Below are 14782 nucleotides of genomic sequence, written 5' to 3'. Positions count from 1 at the left end.
GGAGAAGGCACTTGCAAGAGATTTATGGAAGTGTGAGCTCGATTATTTGCGGGGGGAAATAGCTTTGAATTTGAATGGCAAATCATTTAGAAAGCACTGTCACAGTGGTGTTGATAAGAATTGGCTTTTTGCAGTGAAACATTAGATACGTAACAGTCATTTTTAACATAAAGGCTTCAAACCTGTGTTGTATTTACCGATAGGTTTATAAATGTAAAAAAAAAAAGAAAAAGGGAGAAGTCTTATTTCCAAGTTTATGTTGCTGCCATTGTTCATAGACATTTTGGTTCTAGTCCAAACCACAAAACACTACCTAGTTGTAACTTGAGAGCATTGCGCTCATCAGTTGAGCAAACAAATAGTTGTGGTAGCACCTACAAACTGCTGAGTAGTCATCAAACCAGAATTAATGAATAGGAACCAAGTTTTCTAATAAATCTTAATCAAAGATTATAGCATGAGAGCTTACTAATAAGCAGCAGTAACTTAAGATGTGTTTATCTTCGTGTGGACCACTTTCTGAATTAATCTGTTCTGATTGATATCAGCCCTTTTTCAATGGCTCTTACCTCTAATTCGGTGGCCTACAGTAAAGTTCACAAGGGATAGTGTTCTGAAGTACTGATGCATCCTTAGCTAGCCAGCAGCCTGATTTATAAAAGCTGCTAATGCTAACTTATTCTAGTGTCTGTTTATGTAAGCATGTGCTTAAATAAGATTTTTATGTGAACGCATTAGCCTTAAGCACTTGATAGATACAACAGTTAGCTTACTTACGAGCTAATATTACTTTGAGACAATTTCATATATCAGTGGTAGAATGGTGCAGTCAAAGCTAGTAAGGTCCATTCATAATGTGTTAGATTAAGTGGTTGAATAACATATTACAGAATAAATAAATGGATAAAAAATACATCTGAAATAAACCTTACATTGTTACAAGGATATGTTGAAGCCTAGAGTTGCTTTAAGTGCTGGCAGTCACTTTTCTGATGGCAAAATATGTATATTTGGCTAAAGTTGGAATATTACAGTCATCCAAGTAAACATGTTAGAACATACCTGTATTCTATCTTAATGTTTTATTATAAATAAATAACTTTTGCCACAAAGACAAATAGAATGAGAGTTGTTTTTACTTTGACTTTCAATGTTAGTACAAAAAATTTAATAAAGAACAGTGAAAACAAATATAACAATAATAATTCACATTGTGATGGACTGAGATTAACATAAAATGGTCAAAAGTAGCTAGACCAAAGCCTAGCTAAGGGAGGCCAAATAGAAATTGATGAGCTAAGTAAGAGTTTGAATTTTTGGCACTGCAGTTTATAAACGGTGTGTCCTGTAGGTTTTTTGTTTTGGAAGGAGTGCTGTTGGATCGCGAGGCATGAATGGAACAGCCTAATTATGTCTAGGTACAGTTTGCAAAACTGCAGCTCTATCTTTTGTCTGTTATAATGATATACTGCTGTGTTTCAGCTTTGCATATCGTTTACGCTTAGGGAATGTAGCAAATATCATTTCACTGCTTCCTGATTCATCAGCAACTGAGAGAATAACAATCAGGAGGGACATTAAGCTGTATTTGTCGGTAATAAACAACACATTTGATATTAAATTTGCTAAGATCATACAAAAGCTAATGATAACATTCAATCTTTGCTAACAAAACATTACTAGTTAATAAAGTCACAGGATATGAAAAGAAAGGCGTAATTTCTGTGATAAGAAAGGCTATTTGGCTGATTGTTTGATTGAATGATAGCTTTCAACTGCTTCCTAGCTAACAATACTGTTAGTGTAACATGATATAAGAAAGGTGTAAATTCTTCACTAAAGTTAAGGTAAAAGTTAGCCAGAAGTGGCTAATTAGCTGTTGTCTTATGTTAGCCACTTGCAGCTAACATTACCAATGGATATTGTTAAGTGATAGAAAGGTGTAAATTAGCGGTGAGTATGATGTTAGCTAGAAGTAGTTGAACGCTAACATTAACTGACGTTTTTTTTAACTTTAGAGGACAGCTGTCGTTAAAATTCAACCACTTCCCAGCTAACATTACCGTTAGATAGCGTGATGGTGAAGTTAGCCATAAGTGGCTGATATCAACATAAGACAACAGCTTATGATAGCTTACAGCCACTTCCTTGCTAACATTATCGTTAGATAGTGTTACAGATGATAGGAAAGGTATAAACCTCCTAGCTAACGGTGATGGTGACGATAGCTATAAGTGGCTGATTGCTAACGTTAGACAACAGCTAAAGATAGCTTACAGCCACTTCCTAGCTAACATTACTATTTGATAGTGTTACATAGTATTTTAGAAAAGGTGTCAATTTCTAGCTGACAATGACTGGGATGTTACCTAGAAGTGGTTAATTGCTAGCTAGGAAGTGTTTTAGTGCTGATGTGTCGAACAGTCTAATTCTCACTATACATTGTCTTTCAGATACTAATCAATGGAGAAGCAGTGAAATAATAAAGGCTTGTCTAAATCACTACGTTTATGTTTTGGTAACCTGGAACAGGTTTGTTCACTCTAATGTTTCACCTTTGACTTCACAGGTCAGTATTTCTTACATGCTAACCTGCTTTCTAAATGTGTCACTTTCCTCAATCTTACCTTCTTTTCCCTTCATACATTTTCCTCGCCAATATCACTGCCTCTCTATCGTGTCCTCCCATCTATTATTCAGTAGTCCACGCTGTGAAGCTGGTTCTTCCTATTTGTCTTCCCCTGCAAGGCTGCAGGAAGCAGTGGCAGATTCAGGTCTGCAACCCGCCGCTGGAGAGATGAACGTAACTGAACTGAGTTCCTCTTTGCACCATTCAGCACTCCTCCAGCTGTCCCTCTCTCTCCTCCTCCTCCTCCTCCACCTGCTGCTGACAGATCTTTTCTCTTTCCCCTCTCCTGCCTGAGGCTCTTAATCACCAAAGTATGTTGTCTCTGCGAGGGGAAGACGGGAGGTTTGGACCCATTCACCAGGAGTCCTGGGGGCCCCGGTCGAGTCAATCCTACCCATGTCATCTTCCTGCTTCGTCCGTCTTTTAGCCCCACGTTGCGCAGACGGGGCAGCGGCGCAGAGGGTGACTTCTGCGTCGCCTCCTTGGTGCCCAGGTGGTCTCTGTCTGCTTGTGTGTCGGCCTCCAGGAGCATCCTGGGAGAGACACCGTTCTTATCTGATGTATAAAATGTCTGCAGCTTCTCCAGACGCTCATTGATGCTCAGGTGATGAGAGTGGTCTTCCTGGTGGCGGTTTTCATGGAAGCAGTCTGAGCCAGGGTCTGCCGCCCCGTCTGATTGAGTTGTCCTGAGCAGGTGTGTGTGCCTGATTGGTCTACAAGTGCTGTTGTCTCTGATTGGCTCAGCAGGTATTGGAACTTGGCATGGGGCGGAGTCACAGAGTTGGGATGCAGAACTTTTAGGAGGAGAAAGATGGACAAGTTCCCTGTCTCCGAAAACAGACACTGGAAGACACAAACAGATGCATTATGTTACCGACATATCCATTGTTTCAGCTTTTGTTTTTGTACATCCTATAAATCCTTACCTTCAGGGAACAGCGGCGTTTCTCTGGTGTCCAAGGTGATGGCGATCTCCTCGTCAGTGGCCCCATCATCTGCAGACAGACGGGTGGGGGAGGGGGAGGGAAGGCGAGGGGGTAATGAAGGGGAGACAGAGTGAGGTAGATGGGGCAAAGATGGAGAGGGTGGACGGTTCTCCATGTCCTCTCTGTGCTCTTTCCTGTGCAGGTCCTCAGGCCTCTTCCTGTTGCTCTGATATTCAGTAGTCTGTTGGGCTCTCAGAGGCCTGGTGGACTTCTTCGAGCTTTTTTCATTGGTCGGTTCATTCTAAAAACAAGCAGCGATTAGTGGTCAGGAGGTCAAAGAATGTTTTGTACTTGCACAAGGGGTAATAAGATTGTTGTTGTTGATAGTTGTAGAATAGTTACAAGGCTACAGCATCTGGTAGATATAAAAATGCCCCTGTAGTCCGACATACACCCTCTGGCCTCTTCAAATACTGACTTGTGCAACAAATGTGTATTTATCTGCCCGAGATTTTTAAAGATTTACTTCTTCATAGGAGAAATGGGTTTGACGCTGAGTGCCACAGACAGTACAATTAAGAGGTAAACTAAATCATTTTTGGTTTAAGACTTTTATGGGATTAGATGACAAACAAAACAATTGCACCAGTCCCATCCTTTAACAGCATGCTATTATTTTACATCCCTTAATGATCACTGTTTGTGTTTATGAAGGTTAAAAAGGTGATGGTTGTAAATTACCTGCTGCTGAGCCTTTGATTCAGGGTTATTCCGCTCCCTCCATGTATTCTTGCTCGGAAGACTCCAGTCATTGCTCTCTAGCTTCTGTTAAATCAACAGTTTGTAGCTGTTAAAATGTCCCAGCAGAACTTCAGTCTGGTTAAATTTGTATTTTTAGCATTTGTATTTCTGTTGGGGGAGGCCTGTGTTTGTGTGTGTTTCAAAATGAGGTGTGAACCTTGCTGGCCTTGGCTCCTTTCTGGCTCCTGCTGAGCTTGTTGAGCAGCAGGTGATATGAGGCCATGATGGAAGAGGGTCGGTTGGTTGTGACTGTGTGTATGACTTCAGAGAGGGAGTAACCCAGCGTCTCTGTCATGTATGAAAGCACAGACGAGTTGAGCTCTTCTGGACACAGCCTGGGAAATAATGAGAAAGAGGGATGGGGAAAACAGTCATAGACAAAGTGTGAAGAATGAAGCGGAGAGAAATTTAAGCAGCCAATAAGGATGTGTCAGTAATTTTGGTTTTCTGAGCAGACAATCGCTGGAACTGTTCTTGACTCATTCAGTTCAGAAAATGCAACATTTCCAGGGGGAGAAGTACATGATTGTATTTCCACACTGCATGAAGTGATAAAAGCCTTTTAGCTGTGCAATAATATAAAACACTGTTTCCCTACTGACCACAACATTTTTCATTTTGTTGGTGATTTCCTTCTTGGTGCTTTCGCCCACATCTTTAAGTTTGCTGCAAAAGTCTGTGTTGCCTTATGGTCTGTTTGTAGGCCCTGTTAAAATGTAGTCACACTGCAGATCCCTACCTGTTTTTATGAGAGTGTGTGTGCAGTGGCTTCTTGGCATATCCCTCATTGATCCATCGCTCCTCCATGGCATCTCTGACACTGGGTCTCTTATCTGGGTCTGGCTCCAAGAGAGACAACACAAACGCTGTCGCACCTGAAGCATGGGCACAGTAAGAGCAGTGTAAAATTAGTTTTCATTGATTTCTGCATTTGGTTTTGGTGTAAATTCTCACGTCCCATCGATGTGATGTCTCATAGCGAGGGTGAATCATCAACCGGAGCAAACGTTCAACTCAGCTCTACAGAGAGTTTTAGCATCTCTCAGCTAAATGTTTTGGTAAGCACTATTTTTGTTCGCAGTTGGCAGCTGTTTTCATTTAAAAAAAAATCTAAAGAAAACCCTACTGTAGGCTTACCTGCCCAGAACTGAACAACATAAAGCTAGTTGAGCATAAGTGGAGGGAACAAATGGTTCTCACCATAAGCAAGTAACACATGAGCATGGCAACAGTATTGGTAAGAGAACAGCAATTACCAACCAGGATTTACATAATCTTTTCATCTCCATAAATGGTAATCATTTTCCATCCGTTTTATAGTTCTATAATAAATGGCAACTTATCCAAAAAACAATTTCATTCTGGACATTTGTTTTTAGATAAGCGTTAGGACCTTCCTACACAACTATGCATGTGACTAAAGTTTGAACACTGGAACACTGGATAGTCACAACAGCTTTGTGATAGCAGGCTAAGTAACCCAGACATCCCATTCCCCAGCTAACTGGGGTATACAGTATATACCCTCCAGCTAGCTCTGGGTTTACCTTGCCTTCTCATCTCAAAATGCCCGTAAAACAGAAAACACCCAGGAGGCATCCTAATCAGATCCTGAAACCCCTCAATTGGCTCCTTACAATGGAGTAACGGCTCCACCCCAAGCTCTCTCCGGATGTCTGAGCTCCTTACCCTATCTCTAAGGCTGAGCCTAGCCATCCTGCAGAGGAAACTCATTTTAGTTTTCTGTTATACAGTGAGTGGATGGCTCATAGCAAGGTACCTCATATTCCTGCAGTACCACCTACTACATGAGGCCCTGAGTCCAAAAAATGCATGTAAACTGGATGAGCAAATTCCTGTGACCCCCCCCAGCAACCCTGCAAGGGTAGAGCTGGTCCACTTTTCCATGGCCAACTCGGAACTGGCATTGCACCCTGGAATAAACTTTTCCTGGTAGTGCACACCCTCTTGTCCCCCTTTTTACAAATAGGGACCACCACACCAGTCAGTCCACAGGCACTGGCCCAGTCCTCTCTGTGATTCTGATGAGGGGTGTCTTGACCTGGTTCCCTACCAGTGAGGAGCTTCTTGCCTACCTCAGCAACCTCTGCTAAGGATAAAGGTAAGGCTTCCCCTGGGTCTTTGAACTCAATCATCAGAGGACAAGTTGTTTGCATTCGGGAGTTCCATAAAATGATCTTTACTCCACTCAACAATATCCCCAGTTTTGGTCAGCAGCTGTCTACCCCTGCTGAATACAGCCTACCCGAAGCTTTGCTTTCCCCTCCTGAATTGGATGGGTTCGCCAGTACTTCCTTGAGGCCAACTGAAAGTCTTTCTACATAGAATCTCTGAACTTCTCCATCACCCGGGCTTTTGCTTCTGAAACCACAGAAGCCACAGCCCTCCTAGCCCCCCCATACCTATCTGCTCCTTCTGGAGACCCCTGGGCTAACCAAGCCTAAAAGGCCTCTCTCTTCAGCCTGAAGGCTTCCCTCACCGATGGTGCCCACCAACCAGTTCTTGTTGCCGCCACCACAGGCAGAGACGGCCTTCTGGCCTCAGGTTAAAGCAGTTGCTTCCTCAATAAAGGCTTGACACATAGCCGACTAGGATCCATGTCCCTAACCTCCCCTGGGATGCACGAGAAATTCTTGGTGGTATAAAATAATAGCATGCTCTTGTGTTGGGAGTTGAAGACCTTGCGGACAAGAGCCTCCACCGTATGTTCCCAGTTCACCCCTACTACACGTTTAGGTTTACCAGGTCTGACCGGCAGCCTTACCAGCCATGTGACTGACATCACTGCCAGGTGGTGATCAGTCCACAGCTCTACTCTTCTATTTTTCTGAGTGTCCAAGTCATACGCTTGAAGATCTGATTGTACAACAGCATCGATCATTGATGTTTGGCCTAGGGACTTCTGGTACCAAATTCACTTATGAACCATACTTGAACATGGTGTGTGTATGTCCAATCAATGACTAGCGAAAAGTCCAATTACAAAACACCATCAAGTGCTTTATACGTTGTATTCACCTACATACTGATGGCCATGCAAGGGTCTAGCCTGTTTCCATAGGAACAGTTTATGGATAAGTGTCTTGTAAAGGCGACCATCCATGCATCTATGATTTTTTTTCATGTTCACCTAAGTTTTTATTTTTATTGCCAAAAATGACTAGATTAAAGAACCAATGTTTCACAGCTACTCTGGACTGCCAGACTGATGTCACTCATTGTCACTTCACAGTGAAACCCAATCAGGGACTGGAGCGTTGAGATAGGCAGGATTTCCCTCCACGACAACTGATTCAGCCTGTGACACAGAGCTGTCCTAAGCGAGGTGATTGTTTTACTCCAGATGGGGATTCCTGATAAGCCCTACAGTCTCGCGGAGCCAATGGATTTAAACAGGGATTGTTGCCACATTCAAGCAAAGACTGCGCCCGTCAATTTCCTTTTATGACTTTCTTTGTTTTCAGGAACAAAGCCAAAGCAGCTCCTCTCAATAAAGATCAATTAAGTTTGTTAAGAACTGATATAACTATTCTAATTTTGATTTTGCCTATAAATCAGTAGAATAATTCTGACATGACAGTTTGTTTGCAGTGGTCTAGAAAACAGTTTTTGATAAAGATAAAGAAGGAATAGGTTTAAAAAAAAAATTGAATAATGACAAAAAAAACATCATGGCAAAACAAACAAAATCGTGGGCTGTGGCAGTCGAAAAAGAAAGTGGCATCGGTGTGTAAGACAAACAAACAGCCCCTTTCAGAGGCAGGAGAAGTTAATCTGGTCTCAGATATCACCCATGGCATCGATACAACCACTAATCTGATCTTGACACAGTTTCAGAGTACAGGAGCCATACTGGTTTTCCCCACAGTAACAGGAGCTATATTTGTTTGTGGTGACATGGCGCCATGACAGTGTAATAGAGTGACTATGTGTGTGTGAATGAGACACAGACACTGAGGCCACTGTGTACTTAGTACAGAACATGTGAAGTTAGAAATCAGTGAAACATGTTTTTCCTCCAGTATGCTGCCTCATGACAGGTTTGTGGTCAGTAGAAAGAGGACTGAATCCCAGGGTGAATTACAAAAGCTAAACAACTACCATGACTGCATGTTTAGGATCTCACATCCAATTTACATGTAGTCTTAACTGTGAAAGCAAAGGTGACTTTTCCAAACAGAAAACTGAATTTTCTATTGGTCTTTTAGCCCATGTTGAATTTTATCCTGCAGCTTTTACAGCTCAAAAATAGTCTTCTGCCAGATTCCTAATTACTCTTTTGTGGTTGTTATTTTCACGTCATTATTCTCAATTTCCATCTAGACTAAAAGCACTCACGTATCCGCTTTAACGGTTTGTTGCCAAAGCAAATGTCAACTGTTCTAACAAAAACTCAGCACAGTTAACACAGTCTTTGGTGAAGAGACCTCAGAGAGAGACGGGGTGACGTGGAGTTACCTTTGCTGACGTCGGTGGGGATGCTGCTGATCTCTCCGCTGACCATCTTGTGGTGCAGCTGTTTGATGTTGAAAGGTTCAACAGTGAAGGGCAGAGTCCCCGTCAGCATGGCAAACATACTCACACCTCTGCATCCACACGTAGATGAAAAATAAACACATTGAGAACATAGAAACAGAGAAGTGGAGTTTGTTTCAAACAGCAAATAACACCACAGAAGAAAATCCACTTTAAGCTATGATTAAACGGGGCTGACAGCAGGCATCCCAAACAGCCACACTGGGACTTTCACTTACACGGACCAGACGTCCACTTTGGGCCCATACTTCCTGTGAGCGAGCAGCTCAGGCGCCGCGTAGGCAGGACTTCCACACTGGGTGTTGAGGAGCTCCAGGGACAAAGATTCAGCCTTCAGAGTGTTACTCAGGCCAAAGTCTGTGTGAAACATCATCATTTCAACAACTGAGCACATGTACAGACGCACTGGATCGCTAAGACAGGTTTGTGCTATGCTGATTTGTCAGATGTGATTGGGGAATGCAGGAATGTCAACATACCCACAATCTTTATGTTGTTGTGTTCGTCCAGCAGGAAGTTTTCAATCTTTAAATCTCTGCAGAAGAAATGAAGAGAGAAAAATGTGGTTCACTTTGCTTATTTTCACGAGCTCGGTCCGTAATCCTACAGGAACTTCCAAAGTTATTTTTTCTGCACAGATGAGCATTTATAAGAACTTTACTTGAATACAGTGGTTGTGCAATTCAGAAACTTCAGCAATATGTGTGTTTATGTGTATTTATGGACAATCAGACTAGATTGGATCAGACTGGACCTACAGAAGCAAAGAAAACCAAAACTAAATTTGGGTTTGGGTAGAGCTCAAGCTGGTGAAAAATAGCTTCACTTGCAATTTTCTGAATGAACATTGAATGGTAATTTGGGGGATTGGTTTGCAGGACAAACCGAAGTGACCAAACTGAAGCCCTTGTTGAGTTACTCGCTCTTCTCCGCCATCATAATATCTCCATGTTTACCTGGAAAAGTTGCCCGACTCCCTTGAAAGTACCCCAGCCTCACCACCAACCACACCGCCTTCCCCTGAAACTACTGAGCGAAATGAAAATGTGCGGTTAAGAGAGAGATCCCCTATAAACTATAGTGTTCCTTTCATGTGCCTTCATCTAACCAACAGACACAAAACCCGGAGAACACTGCTCACACAACCCCGAGGAAATTTCAAAGACAGACGGAGGAAGTAAAGCGGGGAAAAGAGCGGGAAAGAGCGAGAGCAGACAGCGCCATAAAGGAGAAAATGTATGCGGTGAGCCTGCTACATGTGGGTGGCATGAGGTGCATTTAAGTGCAAATTTTCCATTTATTTCCAGTTTAATCATCTCTGTGTGAGACTGTGGTGAGGAGTGTGAGTGTATGCATGTGTGTGAGCGCGTGGGTGTGTGTGTGTGTGTGTGACAGAGAGAGGTGCGATTGACGGGTTGAGGGCGACGTCGTTGAGGGACTTCATTAGAGAGGAAGTCCATGATGTTGTGATGATGTGTGAATCATGGCGCCGGCGCAGGATGATGAGGTCATTGCCTGGTAATCACATTCCCACCTTCAGAGGAGCCAAGGTCTTAAAGCGAAGCCCAGTGCTGCGACTATAGTGTGTGTGTGTGTGTGTGTGTGTGCGTGTGTGAGCATTGGATGTCCAACACCTACACATACTAAAATGCCATTAAAATAACACTCTCAGCTCCCACACTGCACTGTGCCATATATTGCCTTTCTCACACCGTTTCCTCCTCTCTAGGCTGTTAATGCCCTGCAAACTACTCTGTGTGTGTGAACCTACAAGTCTGACCTTACTCCACAACAAACAGCTACTGTGTGCAGGTAGGCTTGGCTCTCTCACCTTCCTCGACATTCTGCTTTCTTGTTTTTACTTGTGTTTTGCCAAATCTCTAATTGGGCCAACTAGCTCAAGGTTGAAAGCTGAATACATGACATTATGGTCCAACACTTTGGGAAATACACTTCTGACCTTTCCTGCTGGGAGTTATTCCTATGGTTAATATTTAGCGAGAGCCAGCAGGGGTTAGCTAACTTAGCATAAACACTGGAAACAGTGGAAACTGTTAGTCTGACTGGCTCTTTTAGAAGGTAATCTGGACACCAGCACCTCTGAAGCTCAAGAACTGACAGGTGATTTCATTTTTTTTGTCAGGTGTAAGAATAAAACCAACTTCCTGGCGTTTTGTCATCATTGTAAGGCTGCCAGGCAATCAGCAGAGACCTCATACAACAGCGAATGGTGTGTTTGTCCCATGTTGAGCTTTGCTTTATTATTTGTAATTATCTCTATATGTTGCTGCTACTTTTATACCCCTGATTGACTACGGTGATGTTTTAAAGATGCATGCACCTTCTCAATGCCTTCACTCTCTGGATACTGTATACCACCGAGCATCAAGGCCCTCACTCATCATTGCTCCCTGTATGCTCGAGTTGACTAGCCTGCATCATCCACGCATTGATGAAATTACTGGCATGTCCTTATTTATAAGGCCATTCTTAAATTGCTTCCCTCTTACTTATGTAATTTTATTCATCTGAAAATGCTGGAAGCCATCCGTCCCCAAAGTGTGTCTTGGAATGGGGGGATACGGGTTTCAGGTTTGCTGCTCCTGCTGCTTGGAATCTGCTGCAGGAAGATTTGGGTCTGGGGGAGCTGATCTCTTTAGATCGTTTTCAAAGGAGATTGAAAGCGTTGGAGGAAGATGCATTAGGTTGTAGATGTATTGACTAATGACTCTCCGCTATATGACCCAGAATATGTTGACCTGTGTTTGTAATTGTTTTGTCTGAAACTTTGTTAAATGTGCTGCTGCCTGTCTCGGCCAGGACACTGTTGTAAAAGACATGTTCAATTCCAATTTCCTGGTTAAATAAAATCTAAATATGAAAATATCATTATTATTATAATTATCATATTAAAGTGGTATAATTGTATATTATTTGTAAGCCCAACACATAGAAGGTGGGCCATAACCCCATGTACAGAGGCTCAGTGCTTGACGCCACTGGGTTCAATTCCAACGCTCATGGTATTCCCACTCTCTCTTCCCATATTTCCCGTCTCTATCCACTCTCCTGTCTAATAAAGGCAAATGCCAAAAACTAAAAATCTTTAAATAAAAGAAAAAAAATGGTCATAACTTGATCTGCTCTTGTGTCAAGGTTTGGTCTCACAGGACTCATGAGACGGGGCAATAGATGGGAAGAACGCAGAATATCTGCATCAATTATTTATGTCTTACTTTCAGAGGTATGTTTTTTTATAAGGTATCAGCACAACAACAAAATAGTAAAGTGTGGACTCTGTAAACAGTGTAAAAAAACAATAAGAGTAGAATGTATCACAGACAAAAAGGAGACTCAATAAAGAAAAGCAGCAAAGTCTGAAGACCCCGAGACTGTGCAAAGAGTACCTAGCTCAGAATTAATGAAGTACCAGACATAGTGTCAGCGTGTCCATTCTCACCTGTGTACGATGCCGTGTTTGTGCAGGTGATCCACTGCGGAGAGGATCTGACGGGTGTAGCGGCGCACCTCCCTCTCCTCCAGCCTCTTCCTCTCACAGATGCGGTCCATCAGGTCTCCCCCCGCGCACAGCTCCATGGCCATGTAGTAGCTGTTCTCCGTCTCCAGAGTCTGACACACGGGACAGTTATTCATGTGCTTAACTACCAACTGAGAAAAGGCTTACTTAACAGCAGCATATACTGTATATGATTACTGTTTTGTTATAGTCTACATTTAACAACATTGGTATGGGCCCAAACTCCAGCAAGGAATGTTTACTTTACCTGGACTCTTAGTGCATTTATGTGCGTTATTGTAATGTGTGTATAAGAAATTGTTGTTAATCTGTATTTTTCTACCTCGAGCAGGACGACGATGTGAGGATGTCGGACCATCTGATGAATTCGAGGCTCCCTCTTCATGTTCTTGAGCACGTAGGAGTCCTGACGTGCTTTCTTCTTGTCGATCACCTTTATGGCCACCTAAACACACACACACATGCACGCACGCACGCACACACGCACGCACGCACGCACACACACACACACACACACACACACGCAGAAGTTTAGAGTCTTATTATGCGTTAATGTTTTCAATGGAAAAGAGAATGAGAACACTTTTTGGACGTCTGCTTTCCAAATCTAATTGTTTACTTCTGTTTCCATTCACATGAGAACAGGTTTCGATGTGTAGTTGTGGTTTCAAAGCATTGCTCATGAGCAGAACAGTTGTTTGTTAAGGAAGTAGAGTATTTCTAGATCAATGTCTCCACCTGTATTTTCCTCACTTACTCAGACATTTTATTGCCACATGGCAGTTAGGTCATGAGCACCTATTTAGCCTCTAAATGTAACCTAACCCACGCCACTCCATAATAAATAGTTTACATGTGTTTTAAAGGTAGCATGCAGAAGATCTGGGAAGAACTCATATTCCCGTCAGTGCTGGTAGTCTTTTGTGGAAAACTTTGACTTTTAAGATAATGACTATAATATAATGATTACGAGGGAAAAAAGCACGTTGCCTACACAGGAAATAAAATGTGATATTTCCTGGAAAGGATTCAGCATGTTTGGATTACTGTCAGATAATCAGGGAAACACTTGTGTGAATGAGCTTGCACTCTTTTATCTATTAGATATTCTGCTGAGTGTAAAAAGTGTGTTCTGTAATTAAATACAAAATAAATTAAATTCCAATTTTTTCCTTTAGTCTACAACAGCATGTGTTTGCATATTGGCACCTCTACAGGTCGCGTACCTGTCGAGGGTAACCAGGGTTAAGAGGAGCAAACACCCTCAGAGATGAGTTTGGTCTTTACCATGGCAACAAGGTCAGGTACATATGAGCCGGGGTCGGGGACTCGGTGACCGATGAAAGGAAGTTACCCATACATTTACACACACATCCCTGCCTCTGATGCAAAAGGACTTCACATTAAGTTTGTGCCAGTAAAAAAATGTAACGACACCTTTTCTAAACAAGCAGAATGAAAATGCAAAAGTGACAACACAAATACTATAAAGGCAGCTTTGTGGTCTTAACATGGCATCTGGGTTTTTTCAGTACTTGCAGAGCACGGATTAGCTTGTAGAATGGAAGTATGATGAGCAGAAACAGATCTACTCCAGACGTCCTTTAAGTCTTTTATACCATGAAATCCCTTTAAGAGTCATGCTTATGAAATAAAGTAATTACAGATGGTCTGAATGTGTTCTGTACACATAACAAGAGTAATAGCAGGCCTCTGTGTCCTTCCAACCGACGTGCGTATAATTATCAGATACAAGCACAACTTGTAACCTTGTAATCATAATCTTGTTACTGTGTGATCTTTTTCCTGCCAAAGTGTCGACACTTCATGTCTTCTCACAAATCAGAGAGAGAGAGCACCGACCTTCTCCCCCGTGCCGATGTGCAGCCCCTCCATCACTTTGGCAAACGACCCCTTGTTGATCATCTTCCCCACCAGATAGGACCCCACCCGTTTGGAGTGGGGGAAGCTCCGCAGCAGCTCCCTGGGGACCTTCAGAGAGGGCAGGGACAGACGCTCCCTGCCCAGCGCAGAGGCTTCCCACTGGGACATGCCGCGCTCTCCTTCCCCTCCTCCTCCGTCTGCCACCATGTCCTCCGGAGAGGGCTTCACTACTGCTGCTGGCATCCCGGACAGGGCCCGGGCCCCATGTGGCCACCCTCACACACACTGTCAAATCCAAAAAGAGGACAGTCTACATTGGGCAAACATACGCACACACTGGTTGGCTGCTGCTAAAAAGCCTTTTCCGGGTGTACTCGGGCTGTAGATTTGATGTCCCTCCACTCTCAGGTAAGTATATCCTTTATTCCGCCTGATTGAAGACTCCTC

General features: G+C 42.9%; 1 protein-coding gene across 1 annotated transcript; it reads right to left on the bottom strand.

Moving 5' to 3' along the window:
• Nucleotides 1-2696: 2696 nt before the first annotated feature.
• On the bottom strand, nt 2697-14578 carry LOC138611712 (hormonally up-regulated neu tumor-associated kinase homolog A). Its single transcript, XM_069684921.1, has 11 exons — nt 14315-14578; nt 12774-12896; nt 12374-12543; nt 9393-9448; nt 9132-9270; nt 8836-8963; nt 5096-5231; nt 4514-4691; nt 4297-4380; nt 3556-3856; nt 2697-3472 (listed from the first exon to the last, which is right to left on the bottom strand). Exons 1-11 carry the CDS (start codon nt 14576-14578, stop codon nt 2697-2699), a joined length of 2355 nt encoding a protein of 784 aa, XP_069541022.1.
• Nucleotides 14579-14782: the final 204 nt, after the last annotated feature.

Source organism: Semicossyphus pulcher, unplaced genomic scaffold (assembly GCF_022749685.1).
Source record: "Semicossyphus pulcher isolate SPU_LCO1_2020_fin unplaced genomic scaffold, fSemPul1.0.p SCAF_11, whole genome shotgun sequence".
NCBI lineage: Eukaryota > Metazoa > Chordata > Actinopteri > Labriformes > Labridae > Semicossyphus > Semicossyphus pulcher.
This window is presented reverse-complemented; position numbering and strand designations above follow the sequence as displayed.